This window comes from Gopherus evgoodei, chromosome 7 (genome assembly GCF_007399415.2).
Source record: "Gopherus evgoodei ecotype Sinaloan lineage chromosome 7, rGopEvg1_v1.p, whole genome shotgun sequence".
Taxonomy (NCBI): Eukaryota; Metazoa; Chordata; order Testudines; family Testudinidae; genus Gopherus; species Gopherus evgoodei.
The window spans coordinates 97,929,174-97,956,349 of NC_044328.1; the positions used below are offsets into that span (position 1 = coordinate 97,929,174).

At 56.9% G+C, this 27,176-nt stretch overlaps 1 protein-coding gene across 3 annotated transcripts; it reads left to right on the plus strand.

The window, feature by feature from the left end:
• The first annotated feature begins 2,511 nt into the window (after positions 1-2,511).
• RASGRP2 (RAS guanyl releasing protein 2) lies at positions 2,512-22,350 on the plus strand. Of its 3 annotated transcripts, none has more exons than XM_030569558.1 (17): positions 2,512-2,647; positions 5,613-5,816; positions 7,765-7,867; positions 10,720-10,782; positions 11,073-11,204; positions 13,627-13,777; positions 14,022-14,195; positions 14,386-14,502; positions 15,923-16,204; positions 16,500-16,577; positions 16,962-17,084; positions 17,459-17,574; positions 18,621-18,762; positions 19,772-19,808; positions 20,357-20,515; positions 21,268-21,336; positions 21,711-22,350. In XM_030569558.1, exons 2-16 carry the CDS (start codon positions 5,744-5,746, stop codon positions 21,324-21,326), a joined length of 1,809 nt encoding a protein of 602 aa, XP_030425418.1. In that variant the 5' UTR covers positions 2,512-2,647; positions 5,613-5,743; the 3' UTR covers positions 21,327-21,336; positions 21,711-22,350. The 3 variants fall into 3 exon arrangements, with proteins under 3 accessions (XP_030425418.1, XP_030425417.1, XP_030425419.1); XM_030569557.1 differs by having other exon boundaries at positions 2,513-2,647; positions 16,500-16,589; XM_030569559.1 differs by lacking the exons at positions 2,512-2,647; positions 5,613-5,816; positions 7,765-7,867; positions 10,720-10,782 and having other exon boundaries at positions 11,140-11,217; positions 16,500-16,589.
• The last annotated feature ends 4,826 nt before the right edge of the window (positions 22,351-27,176 follow it).

The following is a 27,176-nucleotide window of genomic DNA, read 5'->3' on the forward strand; positions in this document are numbered from 1 at the left end:
GGGGTTCTATGGGGTTAGAGCAGAGGACTGGGTGCTAGGACTCCTGGGTTTTATCTCCAGTTTTCAGGGGGGCTTGGTGCCAGGAGTCCTGAGTTCCTTGGTTTATGGTATTCTTATAAATCATGAATGTAAAGGATTGTTCTTTTTTTATCACAGCTCCAGTAGCATCCCCCTAGCACTACTCCTCCCCCCCCCAGGGGTGAGTAAGCTGGCAGGCACTGACACCCCCCTCCCTTCAGGCAGCAGGCGCTGCACTTACCATAATTGGTTCCAAGGCTGCTGGGAGCCACAGTGATTAATTGGCATCTCAGCGGGGCACTGAGCCCACAGAGATACACACAACCAGCCAGCAGCCCTCCCACCCACCCAGCAAGTGTGTGTATGTGTGTGCACATACATATGTACAGAGCCAGTGTGTGCACATGCACACCCACTCAGCCAGCATGTGTGCGCGCACACACACACAGCCACTGTGTGGACACAAACAGAACTCCTGAACACTCTTGTACTCATGCTCTGCCAGCTCACACTCAGTTGGCTCCTGTGCATGTGCACACTCACACCCACTGATCTGGTGCACACAGAAAAACACATGCTTGTACACATGTTCTGCCAGGTTAAGCAGCAATTCCTGATGTGCACAGAAGGGGGTGCCAGAGAGCAATAGAATAACTAACAGTGACCCCATATGACCTCTCCCTGCAAGGCTGGGACCCAAAGGGGCTTGGCCCCATTTACAAAGGGGAACTCAGCCATTGGCTTGCCCAAGATCTCACAGATGCCTGAGAATAGATCCCAGGAGTCCTTGCTCCCAGCCCCTGCCCTAACTACTAGACCCCACTCCTTTGCCGGAGCTGGGGATAGAACTCACTGTGCATAATACATCCATCCCCCCAACCAGTCAACAGTGCCCCCCAGTCCGCTCTTCTGTACTGGAAGAAGGCCTGGGGCTTGACAAATGCCTCCACTGCACAGATGGGGCTACAACCCCCTAGCAAGCATGGTGGTGCTGCCCCCCACTTCCATGTGCTGGGGGTGGGGCTCAGGATCTTAGGACAGCCCCGCACACCCACCAATGCACTGAGGTTGCACCTGCTCTTCCAGGTTAGTGAGTAAGCAAGTTTTGACTCTTGGGGAGACATACACCCAATCCAGGGGGATGGGAAAGGGGTTGGGGTGCAGTGGTGGGGCAGGTAGGAGGGAGGAGAGGGTGTTCCCCACCCTGCCCTAGAGTTTAGGACTGTTTGCCAACTAGAGAAATGCACATGGCATTTCTGTTCAACCGCAGACCACTTCCCCCCCACCCAGCCTGCTCCACCCTGTCCGGCAAGGTGCCCCAGCAAAGGGGCGGAGACTGTTCTCCATGATCACTGCTGGCGCTAAAAAGGGGTTCAGAGGCTGACAATCTGGACCTGAAAGGGGGAGGGGTGCATGATGATGCAGCTGGCTGGGCCTGAAGGGGAGAGGGTGACACTGAGACTCCTTGGGCTGGGGGTGGGTTTGGAGGCTGAGACCAGCTCTCCCCATCCCCCACCTGCTCAGCCCAGCACCCATATCCACTTCCTGGGTCCCCATTCCCCCCTCCTGTGGGGCTGGTTGCCATGACAAGGGGCTACTGTTGGAGCAGTTTGCAGCCTCAGGCTCCCTCCACCCCATGAAAGAGCATCAGGGTCTGGAGTAACCCACTGGCACCTGCCCCCTCCTGGGACTGCCCTGTACATGGCTGAGCAACATAGGGCCCAGGAACCACCCCCCCTCGGCTGTGTGTGCCCCTCAGTGTGGGTTGAGGGGAGAGTTCCAGTCACCCCACCTCCTTTGCTCTATTACCCCCTAGTCCTCCCGCACATTAGCTCATGCATATGAGACTTGGGGGAGAAGCTGGGGGTCCCCAGAGCTGCCCCTTCCCAGAGTAACTGGTGCATATGGAATTGGCGGGGGCTGCTCCCCGCTTGGTTTTGAGCCCCCCCCCCCCCGTGAGGGTGAGGACAGCGCACCTGGCACAGGAGGGGTTAAGAAATTTGCAGTGGCACCTGCGGTCTCTGGCTCTCCTGGGGCGGGACAGATAGAGGGGCGAGCAACCATCGGCGTGAACGAAGGGTGTGTGCGCCCCTGCCCAGCCCCCCCCCCCCCGCCTGCTGAGATCCCCGCCCAGCCTCCTCGGTCCGCTGCACCCCCCCCGCACCTGTGCCTGTTGTGTCCCCCACCCGCTTGCTGAGACCCCCGCCCAGCCTCCTCGGTCCGCTGCCCTCCCCCCCCGCACCTGTGCCTGCTGCGTCCCCCCCCCAGCCTCCTGAGATCCCCGCCCAGCCTCCTCGGTCCGCTGCCCCCCCCCCCGCACCTGTGCCTGCTGTGTCCCCCCCCCGCCTGCTAAGCTCCCTGCCCAGCCTCCTCGGTCCGCTGTAGTTCCCCGCCTGCTGAGCCCCCCGCCCAGCCCCCTGGCCCGGGGCGCCCCCCAGCTGCGGGGCAGGCGGCCCGGCCGGGGCGCTCCATGCGGCGGGCGGAGCAGGCGGCGTTTGGACCCGCACGACCCTCCCCGAGCCGGCAGCGGGAGGAAGTCGGGGCGGGGGGGTGATAAGGAGACACAAGCCGCATTGTGCAGCCCGGCCGCGTTTGAATATCGCCCAGCGCAGGAGCAGAGCGGAGCCGGGTGAGCCGCGCGGGGGGGACCCGGGCCTGCCCCTCTAGGGGGCGCCGACCCCGGGGCAGGGGGTTGGCTGCTCGGGGGCCGGGGAGCGGGACAGGGCCTGCGCCTGCCCCTCTAGGGGGCGCCGGCCTCGATCGGCCGCAGGGGCCCAGGGAGTGAAAGTCACTCCCACCTGTGAGACGAGTTTACTGGTGCTCAGCCCCGTCTCTAGCCGGGCGGCCTCGGTCACACCGATTTCCACCCCTCACCCCATCACACCGACCCCCCTTCGCACCATGCCCCTGCCCCTGCCCTGTTGCACCGACCCTCCTGCCCCCTCCGCACCACCCTTCCTGCCCACATCCATCGCACCAACCTTGTCACTCTGCTCCCCCTGCCCTGGCACACCCCCCACCCACTCCCCGCATCACGATACCCCCTCCCCTGCCCCCATCACATCAGCCGCCTTCCACTGTCACACCAACCCCTGGCGCCCTGGCTGGTGGGGAAGGGACTGCACTTCCCTCTTCCCACCCCCACACAAGGGAGGAACATGGGGGCTCTCCCTGTGCCACCCCCACTTTGGGGATGGCTGAGGGCTGCTGAGCTGGCACTGCCCTGGGTTATAATCCCCAATTAATTGGGGGGGCTGAATGGGATTGGAAGGGTGGTGGGTGCACTGTGGGGCACAATGGGTGGCTAATGGGGGGCTCTAAAGGCAGTGATGGGGGCAGGGAGCAGGTGCCTCAGAGCCATAGCTTAGTGGTCCTGACTGAAGAGTGGGGCTCATATCACTGGGGTGAGGTGACCTCCCCCCCCCCCACTGTATTGTAGCTAATAAAAGCTCAGAGGCCTGTCTGAGATACAGGAAGAGGATAGAAAAGGTCCTTGTCCCCCATGCAGCTGGGACCCACAGCCCAGGGGTGTATATGGGTGCCAACAGGCTGTGCAATGATGGGTTTTCATTTTGGGTTCAGTATGGTTGTGCCTGTGTGCGCACAGTACACTATGGGCCAGATGTGTGCACTGCGGTGTAGTGCATGCAGCATGGCTGTGTGTATGTCTGTGCACACAGTACGCTATGGTTGAGGGGTGTGCAGTGCAGTATAGTGCATGCAGGATGGCTCTGTGTGTGTGTCTGTGTGTGCACAGTACAGTTATGGGCCAGGTGTGTGGAGTGCGGTATCGTGTGCAGCAGAGCTGTGTCTTGGCAAAGCTGTGTGATAGTGCATGTGTGTGCAGTGCGACTGTGTGTTTATGCTGCATACAGTGTGTACAATGTGTGTGTGGTGGCGTGTGTTTATCCCAGAGATGACTGTGAGGCAACTGACATTTGGCAACACTGTATTTTGACTGATATTTTGCAACATGGCTGGTGCCTGTGTGAGAGACATGCAGTTAGTAGGAGGTGCTGTGCAAACAAACAGCCAGATGGAAAAGAGGGACTGTCCCCCCAAACGCCTTTCATTCAGTCCTCCCACCTCAGCTCACTCACTCAGAGTTGCTTCTATTCCTCTTCTAACTAACCATGAACAAAAAGCTGCCTAAAAATAACACTGCAAGAAACCCCAACCCTCAATTTACAGCGTGGTATGTTGCACACACAAAAGCTTGTCTTAAAAGATTAATAATAATTTTGTCTTACTACAGAGCAATTACACAAAGGGATCCCTTGCCTGACGCTGAGATGCAGACAACTCTGGGGTGGGATATGGGGGCTGTTTATACAGGGAGTCCTTGCCTGGTGCTGAAATGCAGCCACTTCTGGGGAGGTGCTGTTTATGCAGGGATTTACAACACAGATCTAAACCCATTCCCACTGGATCCCAGATACGCATGGCACCTTGTGCACCAGGCCCCTGATCCGCCCCCTCCTTCCCAATTGCTAATCCATCAGGAGCTGTTCCCTAGATTCCAGCTCTGCACACAGTGAGCTCGAATTCTCGAGATGTAAGCCCTTGTCTAAATTAATCTCTCAGCCTGAGTCACTGTGGCTGGATTCCTGGGTCCCTCATCTTTCTCCAAACATTCCTTGGTTCTGGATCTGACCCAATCCCCTGTTGTCACGTTTAACCCTCAGATACCTTTACCGAGGGGATAGAGCCTGGGAACTTGCTTTCCACTTAGGATCACCCCCTCTTTACAGCCCCCCAACCAAAGAGCAGACAGTCCCCCACCTCTCACCCTCCAAGCAATGTTGCTATGCAAAAAGGCCACTTATAAATTCCATCCCAGTCCTTTAACAGCCACAGGGCTCAGAATAGCTCAGCGGGCCCCAGCTGCAGGGGCTGCTCCTTTGGGCTTTGTGCAAGGTCAGAAGAACTTGGGGCTGGGTTCCAGGATGCCTGGGTTCTGTCCCCAGCTCTGGGTGGAGAGCAGGGTCTAGTGGAGAAGAGCAGGGGGGGCTGGGGAGCCAGGACTCCTGGGTTCTATTTCCCCACTCTGGGATCATGGGCTAATCTCTCTGCTGCAGGTTTTCCTGCTGGGAGGTTGCACATGCTTTGTGTTTTTAGGGTCAAAGTGGGAGGCTGTAACTTAGAGGAGGAAGGCCCATGTCTCATTCCTCCCATCCCCAAGCCAGCCAGTCTCCCTACCCCGGAACCAAATCAGAGCCCGTGCTCCCTGGAGGGGAAAGGTCCCACATACTTCTACACTCCCAGGGGCAAAGCAGGGCCCGTCTCTGACCTGGGCCAAGACAGGAAGCCAGGATGGAGGAAACATTTTGCAACTTTACCCGAAATTCTCTAGCTGTTTTGTTTTGCAACAAACTTCCCTCCCCCAGTATTCACAACGTCAGAGCGAAGGGAATAGAAACTCCCTAGACCCTGGACAGCCTCCCTTGGCTGATCTCTGCAACTACCCCTCTGGGCAGTGCTGACCCCTGTGCACCTCAGCCTCAGGCAAGTGATCTCTGTAGAAACAGCTCCCCTGCTCCAGAGGCGGCTGCATCTCGTAAGAGTTAGAACTCTAGCCCCATCTCCTCTTTCAGTGGCAGGTTCTCGCCAGGGATCCCAGATCTTAGGGGGCCGCTGACACATTGCCTCTGAGCCAGGCAGCACTTGTCTGTGGTGGGACCCCAGGCTGGCAGAGGGGGAGCTGTCCGGCACGGGCGGAGCAGAGATGAGCGAGACACTGGACCTGGACAAGGGCTGTACGGTTGAGGAGCTGCTGCAGGGCTGCATTGAGGCCTTTGGTAATGCGCTGGGGGGGAGCTGTTATTTAGGAGCATGTGTGGGGAGAAGGGGTTGTTGGTGCAGGTGGCTGTAAGGGGTGAGGTGGGGTGTGAGCCTAGGGAGGTGGCATATGGAGGGCTGGGGCTGCCCAAGGGGTTTGGGATTTTCTTCAACCTATAGGGTCAATTGTTCTGACCCTTAGAGGGCGCTGTGCTGCAGGGAGTAGGGCAGGGACTCAGCCAGGGGCGCTCTCCCCCTTGTAATCAGTGCTGACCCCAGTGAGGGGCTGGGGGCTCTGTGCTGTGGGGAGCAGGATGGGGGCTCAGCCCTTGCAATCAGTGCTGACCCCAGTGAGGGGCTGGGGGCCCCATGCTGTGGGGAGCAGGGTGGGGGCTCAGCAGGGGGCGCTCTTCCCTTGCAATCAGTGCTGACCCCAGTGCCCTGGTGAGGGGCTAGGGGTGCTGTGCTGCAGGGAGCAGGGTCAGTACAGGTTGCTGAGCGGTATGTGTGAGGTGGGGTCTCTCTGTGGCAGCCGTTCAGCGAGTCTCGGAGACTGGGGCAACAGATGCAGGGTCCTAGGGCTCGTGCCCCAGGGCTAAGAATAGCTGTGTAGACACTGTGACCTGGGCTGGAGACCTCTGCCCCCAGGTTTCACAACCCGAGCCGCAATGTCCACACAGCGATGTCTGCCCAGCAATGTCTGCAAGTCTGCCGCCCAAGCTCTAAGCCTCACTGCCAAAGGCTGTGCAAATGTAATCTGAGTGGGTTGGGGGCAGGAGTGAAAGTAATTTACAAGACTGCCGGAGTCCTGAAGGGGCGTGGTCTCATCTGGAAGAGGCATGGCCTCAACCAAAAGAGGCGTGGCCTCTCAAGATTTAAAGGTCCTGGGGCACCTGCTGTGGCTGGGAGCCCCAGGGCCTTTAAATCCCCACCGCAGCTCCAGCGAGATTCAAAGGGCTCTGGGCTGCCTGCAGCCACGGGAGCTCTGAGCCCTTTAAATCCGGCCCCAGCCCGGCCGCCCAAGCTGTGGGTGGGATTCAAAGAGCTCTGGGCTGCCCACTGTGGTGGGGAGCCCAGAGCCCTTTAAATCCCCGCTGTGGAAGCCAGCGTGGTCTGGCACAGGGTACTGGCTCTTGCCAGTATGCCGGACTGGACTGGACCATCTTACTTTCACCTCTGGTTGGGGAGGTCAACAGGGGGTGCTGAGTCAGGGAGGGGATCACTGGGGTCTCTGGGTTGGGGAGTCAGTGGGTGTCTCTGAGTGGGTTGGGTTATAGTGGGTCTCTGTGTGGGCAGGTTAAAGGGTTGTGGGGGATCTCTGAGTGGGGTGGGGGATCTCTGAGCAGAGTGGGAGGTTGCGAGGGTTTCTGAGCAGGGTGGGTCTCTGAGTAGGGGGTGGGGTTGTGAGGGTGGGGTCTCTGAGTAGTGTTGGGGGTTTCTGAGTGGGATGGGTCTCTGAGCAGACTGAGAGTCTGTAGGGGGTCTCTGAGCGAGGTGGGGGGTTACAGGGGGTCTCTGAGTGGGGTGGGAGATTGTGGGATGGGAGTTTGCGGGGCAGGTCTCTGAGCAGGGTGGGTGGTTGTGGGGGGGTCTCTGAGTAGTGAGGGGGTCTGAGAGGGGTGGGTGGTTGTGGGATCTCTGAACAGGGTGGGGGGTTGCAGGGCGGATCTCTGAGTGGGGGGGGTTGCTGGGGTGTGTGTCTGAGTAATGGGGTGGGTCTGAACGGGGTAGGGTGCTGTGGGGCGTCTCTGAGTAGTGGGGGGACTCTGAGCAGGGTGAGGGCTTGCAGGATTGCTGAGCGGGCTGGGGGGTTGCGGGAGGTCTCTGAGCGGGCTAGAGGGTTGCAGGCAGTCTCTGAGGGGGTGGTGGGTTGCAGGATCTCTGAGTGGGGTGGGTGGTTGTGGGAGGTCTCTGAGCGGGGTGAGGGGTTGCAGGGGGTCTCTGAGCAGGGCCTACTCTCTCTTGCAGACGATGAGGGGAAGGTGCGGGACCCCCAGCTGGTGCGAATGTTCCTGATGATGCATCCCTGGTACATCCCCTCCTCCCAGCTGGCCGCCAAGCTGCTGCACATATATCCTTGTGAGCCCTCCACCCCCCTTCCTGCACCTCCTTCCCTCAATCACCCTCCCACCTGCCTTGGGGCACCCTACTGCCCCCCTTTCCCTCCTGGGCACCCCCTCCCTTCACAAAGCACGTATCCCTAGCTGGTGAGGACAGAGCTAGCTTATTCTTCTAGCTAGCTGTCTCCCCGGCTGGGGCTCACCAGGGGACCCCTGCAGGACCGGGGAGTCCACATACATTTCAACAACACCTCAGACCAGCATTGAGGAGTTGGTTGTGCATGTGAAGGCAGAAGGCAATCTGAGTGAAAGTGACACTATTTCATGACTCTAAGGAAAGGAAGGAGTGGGGGCAGCAGGATCAGGACAATGGGCTTCAAAAAAGAAAAAGAGCTTCAACAGATCAGAGAACTGGGAGCTAAGGTCCCAGGGGAAGCAAACTGAAGGGAGAAAGCTGGGAGTTTCTCAGCAAGACAGTGTTAAAGGCCCAACAGCAAAGTAGGCAGATGCGAAAGGAAGACACGAAAAGGCCAAGGTGGCTCCCTCTGGAGCTCTTTGACAATCTTAAAAGGAAGGAAGAATCCCTCCAAAAGTGCAGATGTGAACAAGAAGCGCACAGAAGAATTGCACCAGCAGGTAGGGGCAAAATCCGAGAGGCTAAGGCACAAAATGAGTTACAGAAAGGCAGTCGGAAGGTTCTTTAAAAACATTGGGAGCAAGAGAAAGGTGAAGGAAAGTGCAGGTCCACTACATCCTGAGGAAGGCGAGCTAGTTGACGGTATCAAGAAAGCTGGGGGGTTTAATGCCTATTTTGCTTCGGTCTTCACTAACATGGTTAATGGTGACAGGTACTCAGCACAATGAATATTAACAACAAGTGGGGCGGAACGCAGGCCAGATAGGGAAAGAGCAGGTTAAAGAGTATTTAGAGGAGTTCAATGTATTCAGGTTGGCAGGGTCTGGTGCAATTCACCTGCGGATACTTAAGGAAGGCGCTGAAGCAATCCAGGAGCTGTTAGCGATTGTCTTTGAGAAATGGAGGACGGATGAGGTCCTTGGGGACTGGCAAAGGGCAGACATAGCACCTGTCTCTAAATGGAGGAACTAAGAGAACCCCAGGGATTATAGATCAGGCAGTCTAACTTCCAAACTTGGCAAGATACCGGAACAAATTATTGAACAATCAGTTTGTAAATCCCTGGAGAATAATAGAGTTATAAGAAATAGCCAGCGTGGGTTTGTCAAGAGCAAATCCTGCCAAACCAGCCTAATATCCTTCGTTGACAGGGTTACTGGCCTAGTGGCTGGGGGGGAAGCAGTAGACATGATAGATCTTGATTTTAGTAACGCTTTTGACCCAGTCTCATAAGCAGACTAGGGAAATATTATGTAGATGAAATTGCTAGAAGGTGGGTGCAGAACTGGTTGAAAGCTGCTCTTTGAGGACAGTCTATCGGTGGCTCTCTGTCAAACCGGGAGGATGTATCGAGTGGGGTCCCAGAGGGGTTAGTTCTGGATCTGGGGCTAGTCAATATTTCCATTAATGACTTGGGTGATGCAGTGCAGAGTAGGTTTATAAAACTGATGGATGACACTAAGCTGTGGGGGTTGTGAGCACTTTGGAGGACAGGATTAGAATTCAGAATGACCTTGAGAAATTGGAGAATTGAAAGAAGAAGATGAAATTCAATAAAGACAAGTGCAAAGGACTGCACTGAGGAAGGAGAAATCACAAAACGGGAAGGACTGGCTAGGTCAGAGGTCGGCAACCTTTCAGAAGTGGTGTGCTGAGTCTTCATTTATTCACTCTAATTTAAGGTTTCGCGTGCCAGTAATGCATTTTAATGTTTTTAGAAGGTCTCTTTCTATAAGTCTATAATATATAACTAAACTATTGTATGTAAAGTAAATAAGGTTTTTAAAATGTTTAAGAAACTTCATTTAAAATTAAATTAAAATGCAGAGCCCCCACCCCCCCGAACTGATAGCCAGGACCCAGGCAGCGTGAGTGCCACTGAAAATCAGCTGACATGACGCCTTCGGCACACGTGCCATAGGTTGCTTGCCCCTGGGCTAGGTGATAGTCCTTTTGAAAAGGATGTAGGGGTTGGCTCACCAAGGGAATCTAAGCCAACAGAGTGATGCCATTGTGGAAAAGGCTGTTATCATCTGGGCTGTGTTAACAGGAGAGGCATGTGTAAGACACTGGAGATGTTACTTGGCACTGGGGAGGCCTCAACTGGAGTACGGCATGCAAGTCTGGGGGCCAGGCTGTAGGAGAGCTGTGGAGAAAGTGGAGAGCATACAGAGGAGAGCAACAAAAATGATAAAAGGTCTAAAAAACCTGCCCTGGGAGGAAAGGCTGAAAAGCTGGGCATGTTTAGGCTTGAGAAAAGACGGGAATGGGGAGACACCTGCTAATCGTCTTCCAATATGTTCAGGACTGGTCAGCTGTTCTCCACGTGCACTGGAGGTAGGACCAGATGTCATGGGCTTAATCTGCAGCAAGGGAGAAGTAGGTTAGCTTTTAGGAAACACTTTCTCAGGCTAGTTAAGCTCTGGAACAGGCTTCCGGGGGAGGCTGTGGACTCCCCATCACTGGAGGTGGTAAGAAGTGCCTGGACAAACACCTGTCTGGGATGCTCTGGGTTTGCTTGGCCCTGCCTCAGCACAGGGGGCTGGACTTGGTGACCTCTGGAGGTCCCTTCCAGCCCCTCATTGTGCTGTGTTTCTAGAACACTGACTCCTCTGAGCCTGGTCCAAGGGCCTTGAAGCCATGGCCCAGCTCCACCCCCAACTCCTCCCCCTTCCCCCAGTCTCCTGTGCCTGCAATGTGGAATTCACCTTAACTCTGCCCTTGCACCTACCAAGAGTCTCGTAGCTCAGAAAGCAGCTCCCTGCAGGTGAAAACCTGCCACCTGGTGAGGTGAGTCTGGAGGAGCCCCACATTTCTGGGCAGCATTATCAAACCTCAGGGGCAGAGCTGGCCCCAGTGGGGCATTCAAGGGCACACTGCTGCAGGGAGCAGCAGGGGACTCAACATAGGGCATCTTTTCACCGGGTGAGGGATTCCTGTATAAATAGCCCCCGCACCCCACCCCAGAGGCGGCTTCATCTCGGTGCTGGGTGAGGGATCCCTGTACAAACAGTCCCTGCACCCCACCCCAGAGGCGGCTGTGTTCTGCGTGTTGGCTGTCGTTACCCCTCCCCCCCTAGGTACTGGATCTCAGCATTCCCGGCGGAGTTTGATTTGAACCCAGAGCTAGCAGAGCAGATCAAGGAGCTAAAGGAGGTTCTGGGCCGTGAGGGGAACCGGCGCCACAGCAACCTCATCGACATTGAGAATGTGTATGTGGTGGAGGTGGGAGCACGGGGAGTGGAGGAGTTGGGGGGGATCTGAGAGAGTGTGGGGATGGGGTTGAGGTGGTGGGGAGCTGAGGGAATGGGAGGGTCAGGGATAGGGGTGAGGTGTCCAAGAGCAACTGTCACCCCAACAGCACCCTGTGTGTGAGCAGGGGGCCTGTATGGGCTGAGAAGGGGGTGTGAGCTGGGGCACAAGCATGTGTACGGGGGTGTTCCAGTGCACGCTTGTGAATGTGTCTGTTGTGTGTGTGCACTGTGCATGTGTGTGGGGGAATGCATGGGGCATGTTTGTGTGGGCATGAGCGGGACATGCACATCGGAGTGCCCAGGACATATGTATGTGCACATGGTGTGTGTGTGAGTGCACGAGGTGTGTGTCTGCACATGGTGTGTGTGCATGAGCATGGGATGTGGGGGGGGAGTGCACAAGGCATGTGTGTGCATGGTGTGTATGTGGGAGTGCATGAAACATGTATTTGCACATGGTGTGTGTGTGTGGGAGTTGTCATAAACAGATAGCTAAGGGTTAATGTCTCTTTCGTCTGAAGCACCTGACCAGAGGACCAATCAGGAAACCGGATTTTTTCAACTCTGGGTGGAGGGAAGTTTGTGTCTAAGTCTTTGTTGTCTGTCTGCCTGCTCTCTCTGAGCTTTGGAGAAGTAGTTCTGCTTTCTAATCTTCTGTTTCTAAGTGTAAGGACAAAGAGATCAGATAGTAAGTTATATGGTTTCTTTTCTTTGGTATTTGCATGAATATAAGTGCTGGAGTGCTTTAATTTGTATTCTTTTTGAATAAGGCTGTTTATTCAATATTCTTTTAAGCAATTGACCCTGTATTTCGTCACCTTAATACAGAGAGACCATTTGTATGTATTTTTCTTTCTTTTTATATAAAGCTTTCTTTTAAGACCTGTTGGAGTTTTTTTTTACTGGGAAATTTTAGGGAAATTAAGTCTGTACTCACCAGGGAATTGGTGGGAGGAAGAAATCAGGGGGGAGATCTGTGTGTGTTGGATTTACTAGCCTGATTTTGCATTCCCTCTGGGTGAAAAGGAAAGTACTTTTTGTTTCCAGGACTGGGAACGGAGAGGGGGAGTCACTCTGTTTGGATTCACAGAGCTTGTGTCTGTGTATCTCTCCAGGAGCACCTGGAGGGGGGAAGGGAAAAAGGATTATTTCCCTTTGTTGTGAGACTCAAGGGATTTGGGTCTTGGGGTCCCCAGGGAAGGTTTTTCAGGGGGACCAGAGTGCCCCAAAACACTCTAATTTTTTGGGTGGTGGCAGCAAGTACCAGGTCCAAGCTGGTAACTAAGCTTGGAGGTTTTCATGCTAACCCCCATATTTTGGATGCTAAGGTCCAAATCTGGGACTAAGGTTATGATATGGTGGCGTCCAAATCTGGGGGTTAGCATGAAAACCTCCAAGCTTAGTTACCAGCTTGGACCTGGTACTTGCTGCCACCACCCAAAAAATTAGAGTGTTTTGGGGCACTCTGGTCCCCCTGAAAAACCTTCCCTGGGGACCCCAAGACCCAAATCCCTTGAGTCTCACAACAAAGGGAAATAATCCTTTTTCCCTTCCCCCCTCCAGGTGCTCCTGGAGAGATACACAGACACAAGCTCTGTGAATCCAAACAGAGTGACTCCCCCTCTCCGTTCCCAGTCCTGGAAACAAAAAGTACTTTCCTTTTCACCCAGAGGGAATGCAAAATCAGGCTAGTAAATCCAACACACACAGATCTCCCCCCTGATTTCTTCCTCCCACCAATTCCCTGGTGAGTACAGACTTAATTTCCCTAAAATTTCCCAGTAAAAAAAAACTCCAACAGGTCTTAAAAGAAAGCTTTATATAAAAAGAAAGAAAAATACATACAAATGGTCTCTCTGTATTAAGGTGACGAAATACAGGGTCAGTTGCTTAAAAGAATATTGAATAAACAGCCTTATTCAAAAAGAATACAAATTAAAGCACTCCAGCACTTATATTCATGCAAATACCAAAGAAAAGAAACCATATAACTTACTATCTGATCTCTTTGTCCTTACACTTAGAAACAGAAGATTAGAAAGCAGAACTACTTCTCCAAAGCTCAGAGAAAGCAGGCAGACAGACAACAAAGACTTAGACACAAACTTCCCTCCACCCAGAGTTGAAAAAATCCGGTTTCCTGATTGGTCCTCTGGTCAGGTGCTTCAGGTGAAAGAGACATTAACCCTTAGCTATCTGTTTATGACAGGAGTGCACAAGGTGTGTGTTTGCATATGGCATGTGTGCATGTGCACGGGGCGTGGGAGCTCGCAGGGGTCTCTGGGCTGTGCATACATGTGCAGGAAGCGCATGTGCCAGCAGTTTGGGTGCAAAGACTGGCTTGGCTCTGACCTTCCCCCTGTGGCTGTGCCTCCCCCAGCCCGACCTACAAGTGGAAGCGCCAAGTGACCCAACGCAACCCAGTGGCCCCGAAGAAACGCAAGATGTCACTGCTCTTTGACCACCTGGAGTCCTCCGAGCTGGCAGAGCATCTCACCTACCTGGAGTACCGCTCCTTCTGCAAGATCCTGGTGCGGGGTGGAGACCCTGCGGCAGCCAGGAGGGGCTGCCAAGGGGCTGGAGAGGCTGCTGGGGGTGGAGGGCTGCTTTGGGAATGACCTTGTCTCCTCCCATGGGGCAGGCACTTCCCCATCCTCTATGTCCGTGGGGCAGGCGCTGAACCCTCATGCTCCCCCATGGGGCAGGCACTGCCACAGCCCCTATGTTCCCCCTCCCCCCCGTGGGGCAGGCCCTGACACCCTGTTTCTATCCCAGTTCCAGGACTATCACAGCTTCGTCATGCACGGCTGCACTGTGAACAACCCCATCCTGGAGCGGTTCATCACCCTTTTCAACAGCGTCTCACAATGGGTGCAGCTCATGGTGCTGAGCAAGCCAACCGCCCAGCAGCGGGCGCAGGTCATCACCCGCTTCATCCTGGTGGCGCAGGTGAGGGGCCCCTCAATCCTGACCCACAGCCCCCTGCTGGCCCATTGGATGCTGAGCCCCAGCTGGGCTCCAGGTGTGAATGTCCCCAGAGCCCCACTCCTCTGTCCTTGGAACTAATCCAACCTCTCTCTCCCCCACCCATCTCCACCGTCCCTCGGCTGGATCCCTCTCTGGCTGGCCATCCCTGCAGAGACTCCTGCAGCTGCAGAATTTCAACACGCTGATGGCCGTGGTGGGAGGGCTAAGTCACAGCTCCATCTCCCGCCTCAAAGAGACCCACAGCTACGTCAGCTCTGAGACCACCAAGGTACAGGGTGCAGGGCTGGGGGGATGTGGGCCGGGGTGATACTCGAGAAGCTGGGGCAATGCTGGAAGATGGGATGACAATCAGGCGGTTGGGGTGGGGTTGGGGTCTTGGGGGGTCTGGGACAGTGTTGGGGGGCTGGGGGCATTCTGGGGCAGGGTTTGGGTCTGGCGTTGGGAGGTCGGGAGAGCTCTGGGGTGAAGTAGGTGTGTGGGGTGCTGTTGGGAGGTCAGGAGAGCTTTGGGGTGGTGTTGGGGAGTTGGGACAGCTCTGGGGCAAGGTTGGGATCTGTGGCAGTGTTGGGGGCATTGGGAAAGCTCTGGAGTGGGGTCAGAGGAGCTCTGGGGTGGGTTGGGGTCTGAGCTGGGGTTGAGGGGTCAAGGGAGCTCTGGGCTGGGGTTGGGGGATCAGCAGAGTTCTGTGGTGAGATTGGGGTCTGGGGTGGTGATGGGAGATCTCTGGGGCAAGGTTGGGGTCTGGGAGAGCTCTAGGTGGGGTTGAGGGGTCTGTGGAGCTTTGGGGTGGTGTTGGGGGTTCTGGAGAGCTCTGGGGCAAGGTTGGGGTCTGGGACAGTGTTGGGGGGGTCTGGACAGCTCGGGTGGAGTTGGAGGTTCAGGGGAGCTCTGGTGAGGTTGGGGTCTGGGAGATGTTGGGGGGGTTGGGGGAGCTGTGGGGCGAGGTTGGGGCCTGGGGCGGAATTGAGGGGTCAAGGGAGCTCTGGGGTGTTGTTGACGGGTCGGGAGAGCTCTGGGATGAGGTCGGGAGAGCTCTGGGACGGTGTTGGTGGGTTGGGAGAGCTCAGGCGGGGTTGGGGAGCTCTGTGGCAGTGTTGGTGAGTTGGGACAACTCTGGGGCGTGGTTGGGGTCTGGAGGGGGTTGGGAAAGCTCTGGGACAGTGTTGGTGGGTTTGGAGAGCTCTAGGGTGAGGCTGGGATCTGGGGTGGGGTTGGGGGAGCTCTGGGGCGAGGTTGTGGTGTGGGGCGGGGTTGGGGGGTCGGGAGAGCTCTGGGGTGGTGTTGGGGGAGCTCTGGGGTGAGGCTGGGGTCTGGGGCGGGGTTGGAGGGTCGAGAGAGCTCTGGGGCGAGGCTCCCAACACCACCTGGGTCCCCAACCTGACTGCGAGGGGTATTATGGAAAGTGATTAATATCCCTGCTACAGCTGATGGATGAGCAGGGAGGGCTGGGGTCTGGGGCGGGGTTGGGGGGTTGGGAGAGCTCTGGGGCGAGTCCAGGGTCTGGGGCGGGGTTGTGGGGTCGGGAGAGCTCTGGGGCAAGGTTGGGGTCTGGGGCGGGGTTGAGGGGTCGGGGGAGCTCTGGGGCAAGGCTGGGGTCTGGGACAGGGTTGGGGGGTCAGGAGAGCTCTGGGGTGATGCTGGGGGTTTGCTCTGGGCCCAGCCCCTGACCGTCCCCCCATCCTTCCCAGCTGTGGGAGTCCATGACGGAGCTGGTGACCTCGCTGGGGAACTATAGCCGCTACCGGCGCCGCCTGGCCGAGTGCGTCGGCTTCCGCTTCCCCATCCTGGGCGTGCACCTCAAGGACCTGGTGGCTGTGCACGTTGCACTGCCTGACTGGCTGGACCGGGCCCACACCCGAGTCAACGGCACCAAGATGCAGCAGCTCTTTGGGATCCTCAACGAGCTGGTGCTGGTGCAGAGCATCAAACCGCCCTTTGAGGCCAACATGGACCTCATCAACCTGCTCACAGTGAGACCCCGCCCCCTGCACCCCCATTGCACCCCAACTGCTGGACCTCTCACTGCACCCCCATAGTACCACCTGCACTCCAACTCCTGAACCTCATTGCATCCCGATTGCATCCCAGCCCCCAGACCCGCCACTGCATCCCTCATTACGTCCCAACCTGCAGTGCGCTCCCTTCCCCGCTGTATCTCCCTGCACCCTGGACCATTAAACCGCTTTCTGAGGCCAATGCCAACCTTGTCAGCCAGCTCCTGGTGAACCCCCCACCCCCACTGTCTGATAGACTGTGCTCCCCCAGGTGTCGCTGGATCAGTACCAGACGGAGGAGGAGATCTACCAGCTGTCGCTGCAGAGAGAGCCCCGTGGCAAGTCGGCCGTGAGTGCGTGTGTGAGTGCACAACGCGGTGTGACCTGTGCCCTGTGCCCCCCAGAGCCATGACCCGTCGGTTGCCCCCTGTGGGGAATGGGGGGGAGCAGCAGGCCATGGCGTCTCTGTCCCATCCAGCCCCAGCAGCTGGTTCCCAGGTGCATTCGCAGCTGCTTTCCGCTCTGCTCCCTGGAGGCTGAGCTTCCTGTCCAGAGAGAGGGGGCTGCCGGGTCCCACATGTTCACTAACACCCTCGATCTCCAGCCCCTGGGGCTGCAACACCGGGCAAGGGATTCCGGTATGAACAGTCCCTGCGCTCCACCCCAGAGCTGGTTGCATCTCAGAGCTGGCCAGGGGATCACTCAGAGAATATGTCTCTGTATGTCCATCCAGCCATCCAGCCCCACTTCCTGTTCCCCCCCAAGCCGACCAGCTGACATAGATGAGTGGGCCTTGGCTGTGAAACCCAAACCGGACCAGACGCTGGTGCGCACACACATTGAGAAGATGGTAGAGGTGAGAGCAGGGGCCTTGGACACCATGCTCTGAGTTTCTGTGGGTGGGGGGCGCTCTGAGACTGTGTGTTAGAGCAGGGTACCTTGAACTGACCCCCCGTAGTCTCTGCTACCCCCTGCAGTCTGTGTGTGGTGGTGGGGCCCTCTGGGGCTGCATAGAGGGTGGCGTACCCCTCCCTCTGCTCTCTGCTGCCCCCTGCAGTCCATGTGGCCTGAGGCCGGGAGCAAAGATGCAGGTGCGGGGCTGGCAGCCCGGGGGCGCTGCAGCACCCTCTCCCCCCGCCCTGTACTCTTTGTTCCTGTGCCTGGGGCTGTATAGGAGGTGGCCGTACTGCTAGGGCTGACTTTCCCTCCGCTCTCTGCTGCCCCCTTCAGTCCGTGTTCCGGAATTTCGACGTGGATGGAGACGGCCACATCTCCCAAGAGGAGTTCAAAATAATCCGCAACAACTTCCCCTACCTCTGCAAATTTGGGGACCTGGATGAGAACCAGTGAGTGCACAGGAAGGGGGGAACCCCGTGGACCCCTCACACCAGAAGGAGGGGTGAGGTACTGGGGCCAGGCCTCCTCCTAGAAGCCTCATCCCCCATAATGCTTTCTTGCTTTGTTGGAGCCTGGGGCTGACTCCCAGCCCCCAGCTCTACCCCCCTGACTCCAGGCCCCGCCCAGAGCCAGGTGCAGACCCCGGGCATCCTGACTCCCAGCCCCAGCTCTAATGCCCTGGCCCCCAGTCCCTGCCCAGAGCTGGGCACGGACCCCAAGCGCTCTGACTCCCAGCCCCCAGCTCTAATGCCCTGGCCCCCAGTCCCTGCCCAGAGCCGGGCACGGACCCCAAGCGCTCTGACTCGCAGCCCCCAACTCTAATGCCCTGGCCCCCAGTCCCTGCCCAGAGCCGGGAACGGACCCCAAGCGCTCTGACTCCCAGTCCCCTGCTCTACCCCCCTGGCCCCCAGTCCCTGCCCAGAGCCGGGCACGGACCCCAAGCGCTCTGACTCCCAGTCCCCTGCTCTACCCCCCTGGCCCCCAGTCCCTGCCCAGAGCCGGGCACGGACCCCAAGCGCTCTGACTCCCAGTCCCCTGCTCTACCCCCCTGGCCCCCAGTCCCTGCCCAGAGCCGGGCACGGACCCCAAGCGCTCTGACTCGCAGCCCCCAGCTCTAATGCCCTGGCCCCCCAGTCTCTGCCCAGAGCCGGGCACGGACCCCAAGCGCTCTGAATCCCAGTCCCCTGCTCTACCCCCCTGGCCTCCAGTCCCTGCCCAGAGCCGGGCACGGACCCCAAGCACTCTGACTCGCAGCCCCCAACTCTAATGCCCTGGCCCCTAGTCCCTGCCCAGAGCCAGGCACGGACCCCAAGCGCTCTGACTCCCAGCCCCCAGCTCTAATGCCCTGGCCCCCAGTCCCTGCCCAGAGCCGGGAACGGACCCCAAGCGCTCTGACTCCCAGTCCCCTGCTCTACTCCCCTGGCCCCGAGTCCCCGCCCAAAGCCAAGCGCAGACCTGGCACCCTGGCTGCCATTATGAAGCCCTGTGCCCCCAGGGATGGCTGCATCAGCCGAGAGGAGATGATCTCGTACTTCATGAAGTCCAGTGCTGCGGTGGACGGGAAGATGGGCTTCATCCACAGCTTCCAGGAGACCACCTTCCTGCACCCTGTGTCCTGCCGTCACTGCAAGAGCCTGGTGAGCCACTGCTCCCCCACAGGAGGGTGCAGGAGGCTGGTTGCTCTAGGGGCTGCCCTCTTTGCCCCCCCCATGAGAACACAGGACCCCCCCAAGTTGCCACCCTCCATAGATTGGGGGGCTTGTTCCACATGGGTGCCCCCGTTCCCTTCCCCCCATAATGACTGGGGGGGTTGATTCCACAAGGGAAAATACCCCCTCATTAGTGGGGTGTGTTGCTGCCACAGAGAGGGCAAAAGGGGGGTTAGACCCCTGGGGCAGGGGCAGAGGAGATGACTGAAGAGACGCAGACCCCGTCTCAGCACACAGCAGCTCTCCAGCTTTCCTTGTCTCTGCCTAGTTATAACAGGAGAACCCCCTTCACCCACAGAGGGCCCAGTTAGATGGGGGTAAAGGACTTAGCTGTTCTCAGAGGATGAATTCTATGGGGGGAAGGCACCTTTATCCTAGGAGAACTGTGCAAGAGATTGCTGTATAAGCAGCCCCCATGCCCCCCCCCCCCCCCGAGACAGCTGCATCTCAGTGCCCGGTGAAGGAATCCCTGTATAAACAGCCCATGTGCCCTACCCCAGGGCCAGCTGCATCTTAGCACCAGGGGAGGGATCTCTGTATAAACAGCCCCTACCCCCCACCCCAGAGTCAGCTGCATCTCAGCACCAGCTCAGGGAACCCTCTATACACAGCCCCTGTGTCCCACCTCGGAGGCAGCTGCAACTTAGTGCTGGGTGAGGGATAGCAGTATAAACAGCCCCCACCCCAGTCAGCTGCATCACAGCAAGGATAAGGGTCCCAGTGTCAGCTCATCCCCCTCACCAGCATTGGTCGATGCTTGGCTTGTCTGTTCCATGAGAGATCCCGAGAACCGTACACTTTGAATTGGGACAGAAAGCTGAAATGAAATCTTGTGATATTAGCTCATTTCAACTGTAGCAATTCGACTGCTGGAGTGTAACTGAGCATGCCCCTTCCCTACCTTGCTGACCCCATCCCTTTGCATCTTTCTCCCCAGATACTGGGAATCTACAAACAGGGGTTAAAGTGCCGCTGTGAGTATGGGGGGCAAAAGGGGGAGGGGGTTGCCTGGGTAAATTATGGGTTCCTGGAGGGAAGCTGTGGCTGCGCTGTGGGAAAGAGGCTGTGGCTGGCTGTATTCTGGAGATAGGGGTGCATTGGGAGTATATAGGGAGGCGTGAGCTGTGGGGGAGCTGGGAGTGCTTTGCAGAAGATGGAGCGGTGCATTGGGGGCACTGGCTCATGGGGTGCACCAGGGAACTGGGGAGCTGGGCTGTGGGGGTACAGGGGAGGAGCTGGGCTGTGGGGGTGTACTGGGGAGCTGGGCTGTGGGGGTTCGGGGGGGAGCTGGGCTCCGGGGCTGCACCAGGGGAGCTGGGGCTGCACCAGGGGAACTGGGGAGCTGGGCTGTGGGGGTGCATGGAGGAGCTGGAAGTGCAGGGGGAATTGGGCACCTGGGGCCAGGGAGGTGTGTGAGGCACCTGGGCTGCATTAGGGTATATGGGGAGGTGTGGGGACTTGGGGGATTGCACCCAGGGGAGCTGCAGGGCCCACCCCCCCGACCTCCCTTGTTTCCCCCCAGGCTGCGGTGTGAACTGCCACAGGCAGTGCCGGGAGCACCTCTCCCTGGAGTGCCGCAAACGGGCCAAGAGTTTCAGCCTGGCCAGCCCTGCCCACATCCCCGCCCGCTCCTTCAGCTTCTCACTGCCCCGCCCGGCCTGCAGATCCCCGCGCCACACAGGTATGGCCACTGGGGGGGCATCCCCACCCACCTAGCCCAGAGCCACGGGCACCCCCTCTACCCCTCCAGCACTCCCCTACTAGAGCTGGGAGAGAACCCAGGAGACCTGACGCTAGCCCCTCCCCCGCTTTCCCCATGGCCCTGGTGTTGTGCCGGAAGCCAGCTTGCAAGCCCGATAACACCTCCTCCATGCGATTTCCTGACCCCACCGAGGCCTCGGCGCTGGCCCATAGTGCTGCACCACGCTGCTTCCTGTTTGTGTTGCTGCAGATGGTGCGGAATGGTGCTCTGAGCCCTGGCAGCTATTTTGAGACACCCCCATCATGGGCCCCTGACAACCAACACATTGTATTATCCCAGCCTGCTTCCGCACAGGCTTTCTATCTACACAGCCCCCACATCCCACCCCAGAGGCAGCTGCATCTTAGCGCTGGGTGAGGGACCACAGTATAAACAGCCCTCACCCCAGGGCCAGCCACATCTCAGTGCCAGGTCAGGGATCCCTGTATAAACAGCACTCCCACCCCTAGGAGGCTGCATCTCAGTGCTGGGAGAGGTCCCTATACAAACAGCCCCCCTCAACCCCCCCCAGAGGAGGCTGCATCTCAGCGTGTGTGAGGGATCCGAGCTTGTCAAAGTGCCTTGGGAGTACTGGCCATCATTAATCCTAGCTGAGTGGCTCTCCCATGTGGTGGGAGTGTGGGCTGCTCCGTTGGGGTTGCAGCGGCAAAGAGCTATGTGTATCTCTGCAGAGATCCGTGAGGAGGAGGTCCAGGATGTGGAGGACGGGGTTTTCGATGTCCATTTATAAAGACAAGCACGTAAGAGCTGCAGGGCAGGGAAGGGAAGGGGGCCTAGTGCAGTGGTTCTCAAGCTTTTGTCCTGGTGACCCCTTTCACCCAGCAAGCCTCTGAGTGCAACCCTCCTTATACATTAAAAACACAGTTTTATATTTAACACCATTCTAAATGCTGGAGGCAAAGCGGGGTTTGGGGTGGAGGCTGACAGCTCACGACCCCCCCACGTAATAACCTCGTGACCCCCTGAGGGGTCCTGACCCCGGTTTAAGTGGCCAAGTGGGTAGAATGGGGAGAGGGGGGAGAGGCAGGGCTTGAGAGTTTTGCTCTGGGCTCTGAGAGGGGAGTGGGCTGTAGTGGTTAGAGCTAGACTGACCTCTCTGCTCTGTGTGTTTTAGGGTCCGCTCTTCCTCACCAGCTGTGGTTCTTCCTCCCACTCCTCCCAAGCTGGGATCTCCTGTCCCCCCTGCCCCAAATCTGCCAGCTGATTTCCTGGCTCCCCCACTGTGGGGTGACACAGACAAGGCAAAGGGGCGTCTGAGGAGACGGCGTAGGGCAAGGGGGAGAGACAGCCCTTCCAGTGGGTGCAGAAGCTGCTCTGGGGGCAATTGCATGGGTTCTTTACTGGCTGAGGGGGCGGGGAGGTGGCTGCATGTCAGGACTCCTGGGTTCTATTAATGGGGAATGGAGACATGAGTTAATGTGGGGAGGGGGGTGTGAAATCCCTCAAACACATCCTCATGCGCTCCAGCGTGGGTCTGTGGGGGGACTTCCCCATCTCTGATAGGAGCTGCCTGGGGTATCCCCGCTGTCCTGCAGGGAAGAGGAGGTTGCCTGGGGGCTGATGCATGTGGCTGATGATGGAGGGGGAGTGAAGGGGGTTGGTTTGGGAGCAGGAGGGTGGGATGTGGATCACAGTCAGGACACCCCTTTCCCCTGTGGGCCCAGCTGTACAGATTCCTTGCTGTGTATATTTGTACCTAACAACAGGATTCAGAGATGTAATAAATATAATAAAACCAGTAGTCCCAATTCCCATCTGCTCCCTCCCTGGGTCTGTCTGTCCATCTCCCAGCCCCATCTCTGCATCTTTCCTGTCCCCTGTCAGGGGATAGCCATGTTCACCTGTATCCACAAAAACAACAAGGAGTTTGGTGACACTTTAAAGATTAAGATTTATTTGGACATAAGCTTTCATGGGTAAAAAAATCTCACTTTTTCGGATGCATGGAGTGAAAATTACAGATGCAGGCATTATATAATGACAGCTGAAGAGAAGGGAGTTACCTCACAAGTGGAGAACCAGTGTTGACAGGCCTTCTGGAGCTGAGGGATGGGTGGGAGGGGAATGGGGTCTAGTGGTTAGAGGGCAGGGCTGGGGATCAGGACTCCTGGGTTCTATTCCCAGTAGTAGGAGGGGAGGGGAGTGGGGTGGGGTCTAGTGGGTGGGGGGGCTGCAGGTCCTGGGTTCTATTCCCAGATGTGAGAGGGAGACCTGCTGTCTGTCCCTGGAAGATTCTAGGGGAGGGAGCCCATTGCAAAGCTGGAGGCTTAATGTGTTACTGGCTGAGGGAGGGGTCAGGGGTTGGGTCCCCTTCCCTCTCTGCTGAAGCCCGTGTCTGTGTATTTGTTGCCCCTGCTGGATGAAGTGAGACTATGCTGTGTGTGTCCTTGTTGTGCCTAGTGGAGGAATGAGACTGTGTCCCTGTCACTCTCTGCTGGAGGGAAGGAGCCCTGCTCAGTGGAGCTGTGTGTCCCCAGTGCCCCCTGCTGGCAGGGTGAGCCCTGCTGTGTGTCAGTGCAAGAGTGGGAGCATTCCCCACCCCATCCCCCCAGTGCCTGTACCCAGACACCTGCCCTTCTACCATGCCTGGTTATTTGTGTCCCAGTGACATGGGAAGAGGAAATCGCTCTGATAAATACATCAATAACAGACAGATCATCCTGGCCGAATCCGCCCCGGAGTCAGCACATTCCACGCCAGCCAACTAGTGCTTCACCCAGCAGACAGACATTTCTGTAATGCCCCAGCCCAGCCTCAGAGAAATGGCTAGCAGGATGCTGAACACAGGAGATGCAGCTGCCTCTGGCATGGGGGGCTGTTTATATAGGGATCCCCCTCCTGGTGCTGAGATGCAGCCGCCTCTGGGGTGGGGCATCTCTTTATATAGAGCCCAGACACCAGAAGAGAGGTGGGGGGAAGCAAATCTGTAGCATGATTATATATTTTTTTTCCCTAATGTTGCTTGTCAAATCACACGCGAGACAGAAAAAATAAATAAATAAACCAATATTGATTTTGCCCCGGTGACAGATTATATTTATCATTCTGTATTGCACATGTCACAGCTGCTGTCATACCGGCCTCAAATTAGGAGCTGGGCCTTAATATGCTGCTACAACCTCCCCTCTGCCCCGCCCTGCCATGTTAGAACCATTCTCCCCCTCCCCCCATCTGACAAAGACAACGTTAATGGAACAATCTGGTCTCTGCAAATAGATTTTTGTTGCCTTTATCTATATATTTATTTCCAGGGGCATGTGCCGCCTGGCTTGGGAGCACTGAGGGTGCCATGAATTGGATTGTCATCCTTGGCCCTAGCACCTGCCCAGGACTCGAGGATTCGAACCACAGTGTTGTGGGGAGGGGGCGGTTGCCCCAGGAATTGTAATGCCTATTGCAAGTTAGACCATCAGTTTTAGTTCTTATCCAAAAGCCAGCACCCATTGCAGCACTGCGACCTCTAGCACCGCGCTGAGGCACTGGTGTCAGCAGGGGCTGTGAGGGGAGAGCGACCCTGACGGGGCCCCTGCCCTGCTCCCTGCTGCACAGTCCTTGATTGCATGGCAGGGCATGTCTTTCTGCTGAAGGACACCTGGGTCCCCAACCTGACTGCGAGGGGCATTATGGAAAGTGATTAATATCCCTGCTACAGCTGATGGATGAGCAGGGAGGGTGGGGGAAGCAGCAGCGATTGGTTGGCCAATAGGACTGGTTCCCAGGTGGGCCAGATCCATATAGCAGCAAAATCACTGGAGTCAGTGGGAGTCCTCTCTGCAAGAGCCACGGGATGCGGGGGAGGCTTGGGCGGGGATTAAAAAATCACTTTACATCCATAAGTGAGCTGCTCCAGGGCCCCCTGGCTGCAGGGGGAGAATCCCGGCTACTCGAGCGCCAGCCTCTCCCAGCAGGGGCTGCTTTGGGCAGCACTGTGTGTGTTAGATCTGTCTCCTTGCGCTGTTCATTTCTGGCCCCAGTGGTGTGGGTCCATGTGGGGTGTATGTGTGTGTATCTCCTCTCCACTTGCAATGCCGAGGGTGGTGTCCACCGCACTCCCCAGCATCTGAGATGGTATCAATTGCTGAACTGTTGTGTGAGCTGCCAATTCACTGCTCCCTTTCCTGCCCCTCAAACCTGTTCAAGCCTGGCTCCCAGTACAGCCTCCTCACTTGGTACACAGGGGGTGCTTCACCTTTGCCACACATGTTGGGGGGCTGAGGTCGCCGCCTACCACAAATCATCTGCCTGCTAAGCTTATCCTGTGGCAGCTGCCTGTAGAGCTCATCCTCTGCTCGTGGGAGAGAGGCTGCTCCCCAGATGCACTCGCAGCCTCTGCATTGAACCAGGAGAACAGATGCAGGGGGTCGCAGTACCAGAGTACACCACTAGGCGATGCTGCAGTACCTGCCAAAAAGGTACACGGGGGATGCTGCAGACCCATCCTACAACACCAGGAGATGCTGCAGTACCTTCCCGTATATACCCAGGGATGGTAGCGTACCAGCCCCCAAATGCAGGGGACATTGTAATAGCAGCTACAAAAACACTGCAGATCACCAGAGTATCAGCTACAGAAAAATAAGACCTGCTACAGTAGCAGTCAAAGCTACTCAGTTCCAAAGCAGAGCCAGCCTAAAAATACCAAAGGCTGATGCTCCAGTATCATGTAACTATACTATAGTGTTTAGAGGCCCAGGAAAAATGCTAGTGATCCTGCAGTACCATCCAGGAATACTAATGAGTGCTTGAGTACCTGCTAAAAATTGTAGCGCTGCTACATTAGCTGGTGCTGTTGCAAGGCCACCAGCTGTAGTCAGGGATGCTAGCGCAGCGCTGAAAAATGGAGTTGTGCTAGAGAGTAACCCACAAAAATACTCAGGTACCAGCCTCTATTATTAGGGTATACTGCAGTGCTACTCAAAAATACCAGGCGGTTCTAGTGTAGCAACCAAACCATTACTAGCTGAGGGAATACATCCCTCAGCATTCAAGCTGCACCCGTGTCATCTGACAAATACGAGGCTAGTCTAAAGTAGCAACACAAAAATACACTAGCTGCAAAGGCCCAGTGAAGCAATAGCAGGAACTAACACTTCTAGGGGCTAATTTGCTATACCAGGGAATGCCAATGTACCAGCCTAAACATGGGGGGAGGGGCCTGCAGTGTCAACTAACAATACTGAGGGATCCCGCACGTCTCCATCTGTAAAATGAGAGTAATTCTGCCGTTCTCCCTGCCTTTGTCTGTGTAGCTGTTGAGCTCTTGGGGACAACGACTGTCTCTCACTGTGCTTCTGTGCAGCACCAGGGGCCTTGCACTCCATCGGGCTGTGCAGAGCCTGGTACAAAGAGGTCTTTTGGCACTACCAGAATGGTCTCTCCCAGCAGGGAGTGCTGTGGGGAGCGGGGCAGGAGCGCTGGCTGTGGGGGGGAGCACCTGGCTGCTCCATTTAAGGGCGTGGAGAAGTTAGGAAGGAGGGGGATTTGTTCCCCAAATCAGGGGCAGCCCAGAAATTGAATTATGAAAGGCATTGATTGGAAATATGGATTGCAGAGAGAGATAAGTGCTGTCTGGTATTAACCAGGCAGGTAAACACGAGCCACTGCCTCCCCTGTAAGCGGATTAGACACAGAAATCAGATGTGACCTTTAAACTGCACCCTGTCAATGCTCTCACCCTGCTCTGGGTAGGGAGTGGGAGCTGGTGGCTGTGAGTCAAAGTTCTCTCCCTGGCCCTGGGCGGTGATGCTGCCCCCGGAAAACCAAACAGTGCCAGTTGACACTCCTGCCTCATTGCTCCCTGATCTCAGACCCAGACTTGTTTTACAGGGGATGGGACACTCAGTAGCATCACAGTGGAGCCAGATAGGAGTGTCCCCTCCTTGTGGGAAAAAGTCCCATATCCCATTCCCGCCCCCAACCCACAGGCAGCCAGTCCCCCCAACCCTGGGGCTAGATAAGAGCCAGTGTCCCCTAGAGTGGACAGGCCCCAAGACCCATTCCTTGCCCCCAGACGCCCCCAGTCCTCCTGCCCTGGGGACTGCGGCTGGCGCTCCCTACAGGGGAAAGGCTGAGTTTGTACTGGGAGTCTCAGCTGTGGAAAGAGAAATAAAACCCTCTGAACACTCTCTCTCTAGCCCACCTGCTGCCCCCCTCATGTGCTGTGCTGGGAGACGGACCAGTAGCGATGGAACGAGACAATGAAATGGAAAGAATGAGTCGGCTCTGCCCTGTATTGAATCCACCAAGCAATTAACTGGTGGCCGCTCCCATGGCATCAGCTTGGCTGAGCCTGCTGCACCCAGGCTGGGGAAGGGCTATTATGGGATTGCAGGGGTATTGTTATCCTTGTCCCTAGTGACGTACACAATGGGATCCCCAGTCCCTCCCCTGATTGCTTCCTGCAGCACCTGTTGGCCGGCTGGCTTGTGGAATGGCTCTGAGGCCCAAGGGGGGCAGGGTCCTGCCATGTTACCAGGATGGGGCTGAGATAGACGACAGCTACTAGCTGGACTCAGAATTCAGTACGAATACAAATTAGAAACCAATGAGCATTAAGAGCGAACAATAATTCATCCTTAAG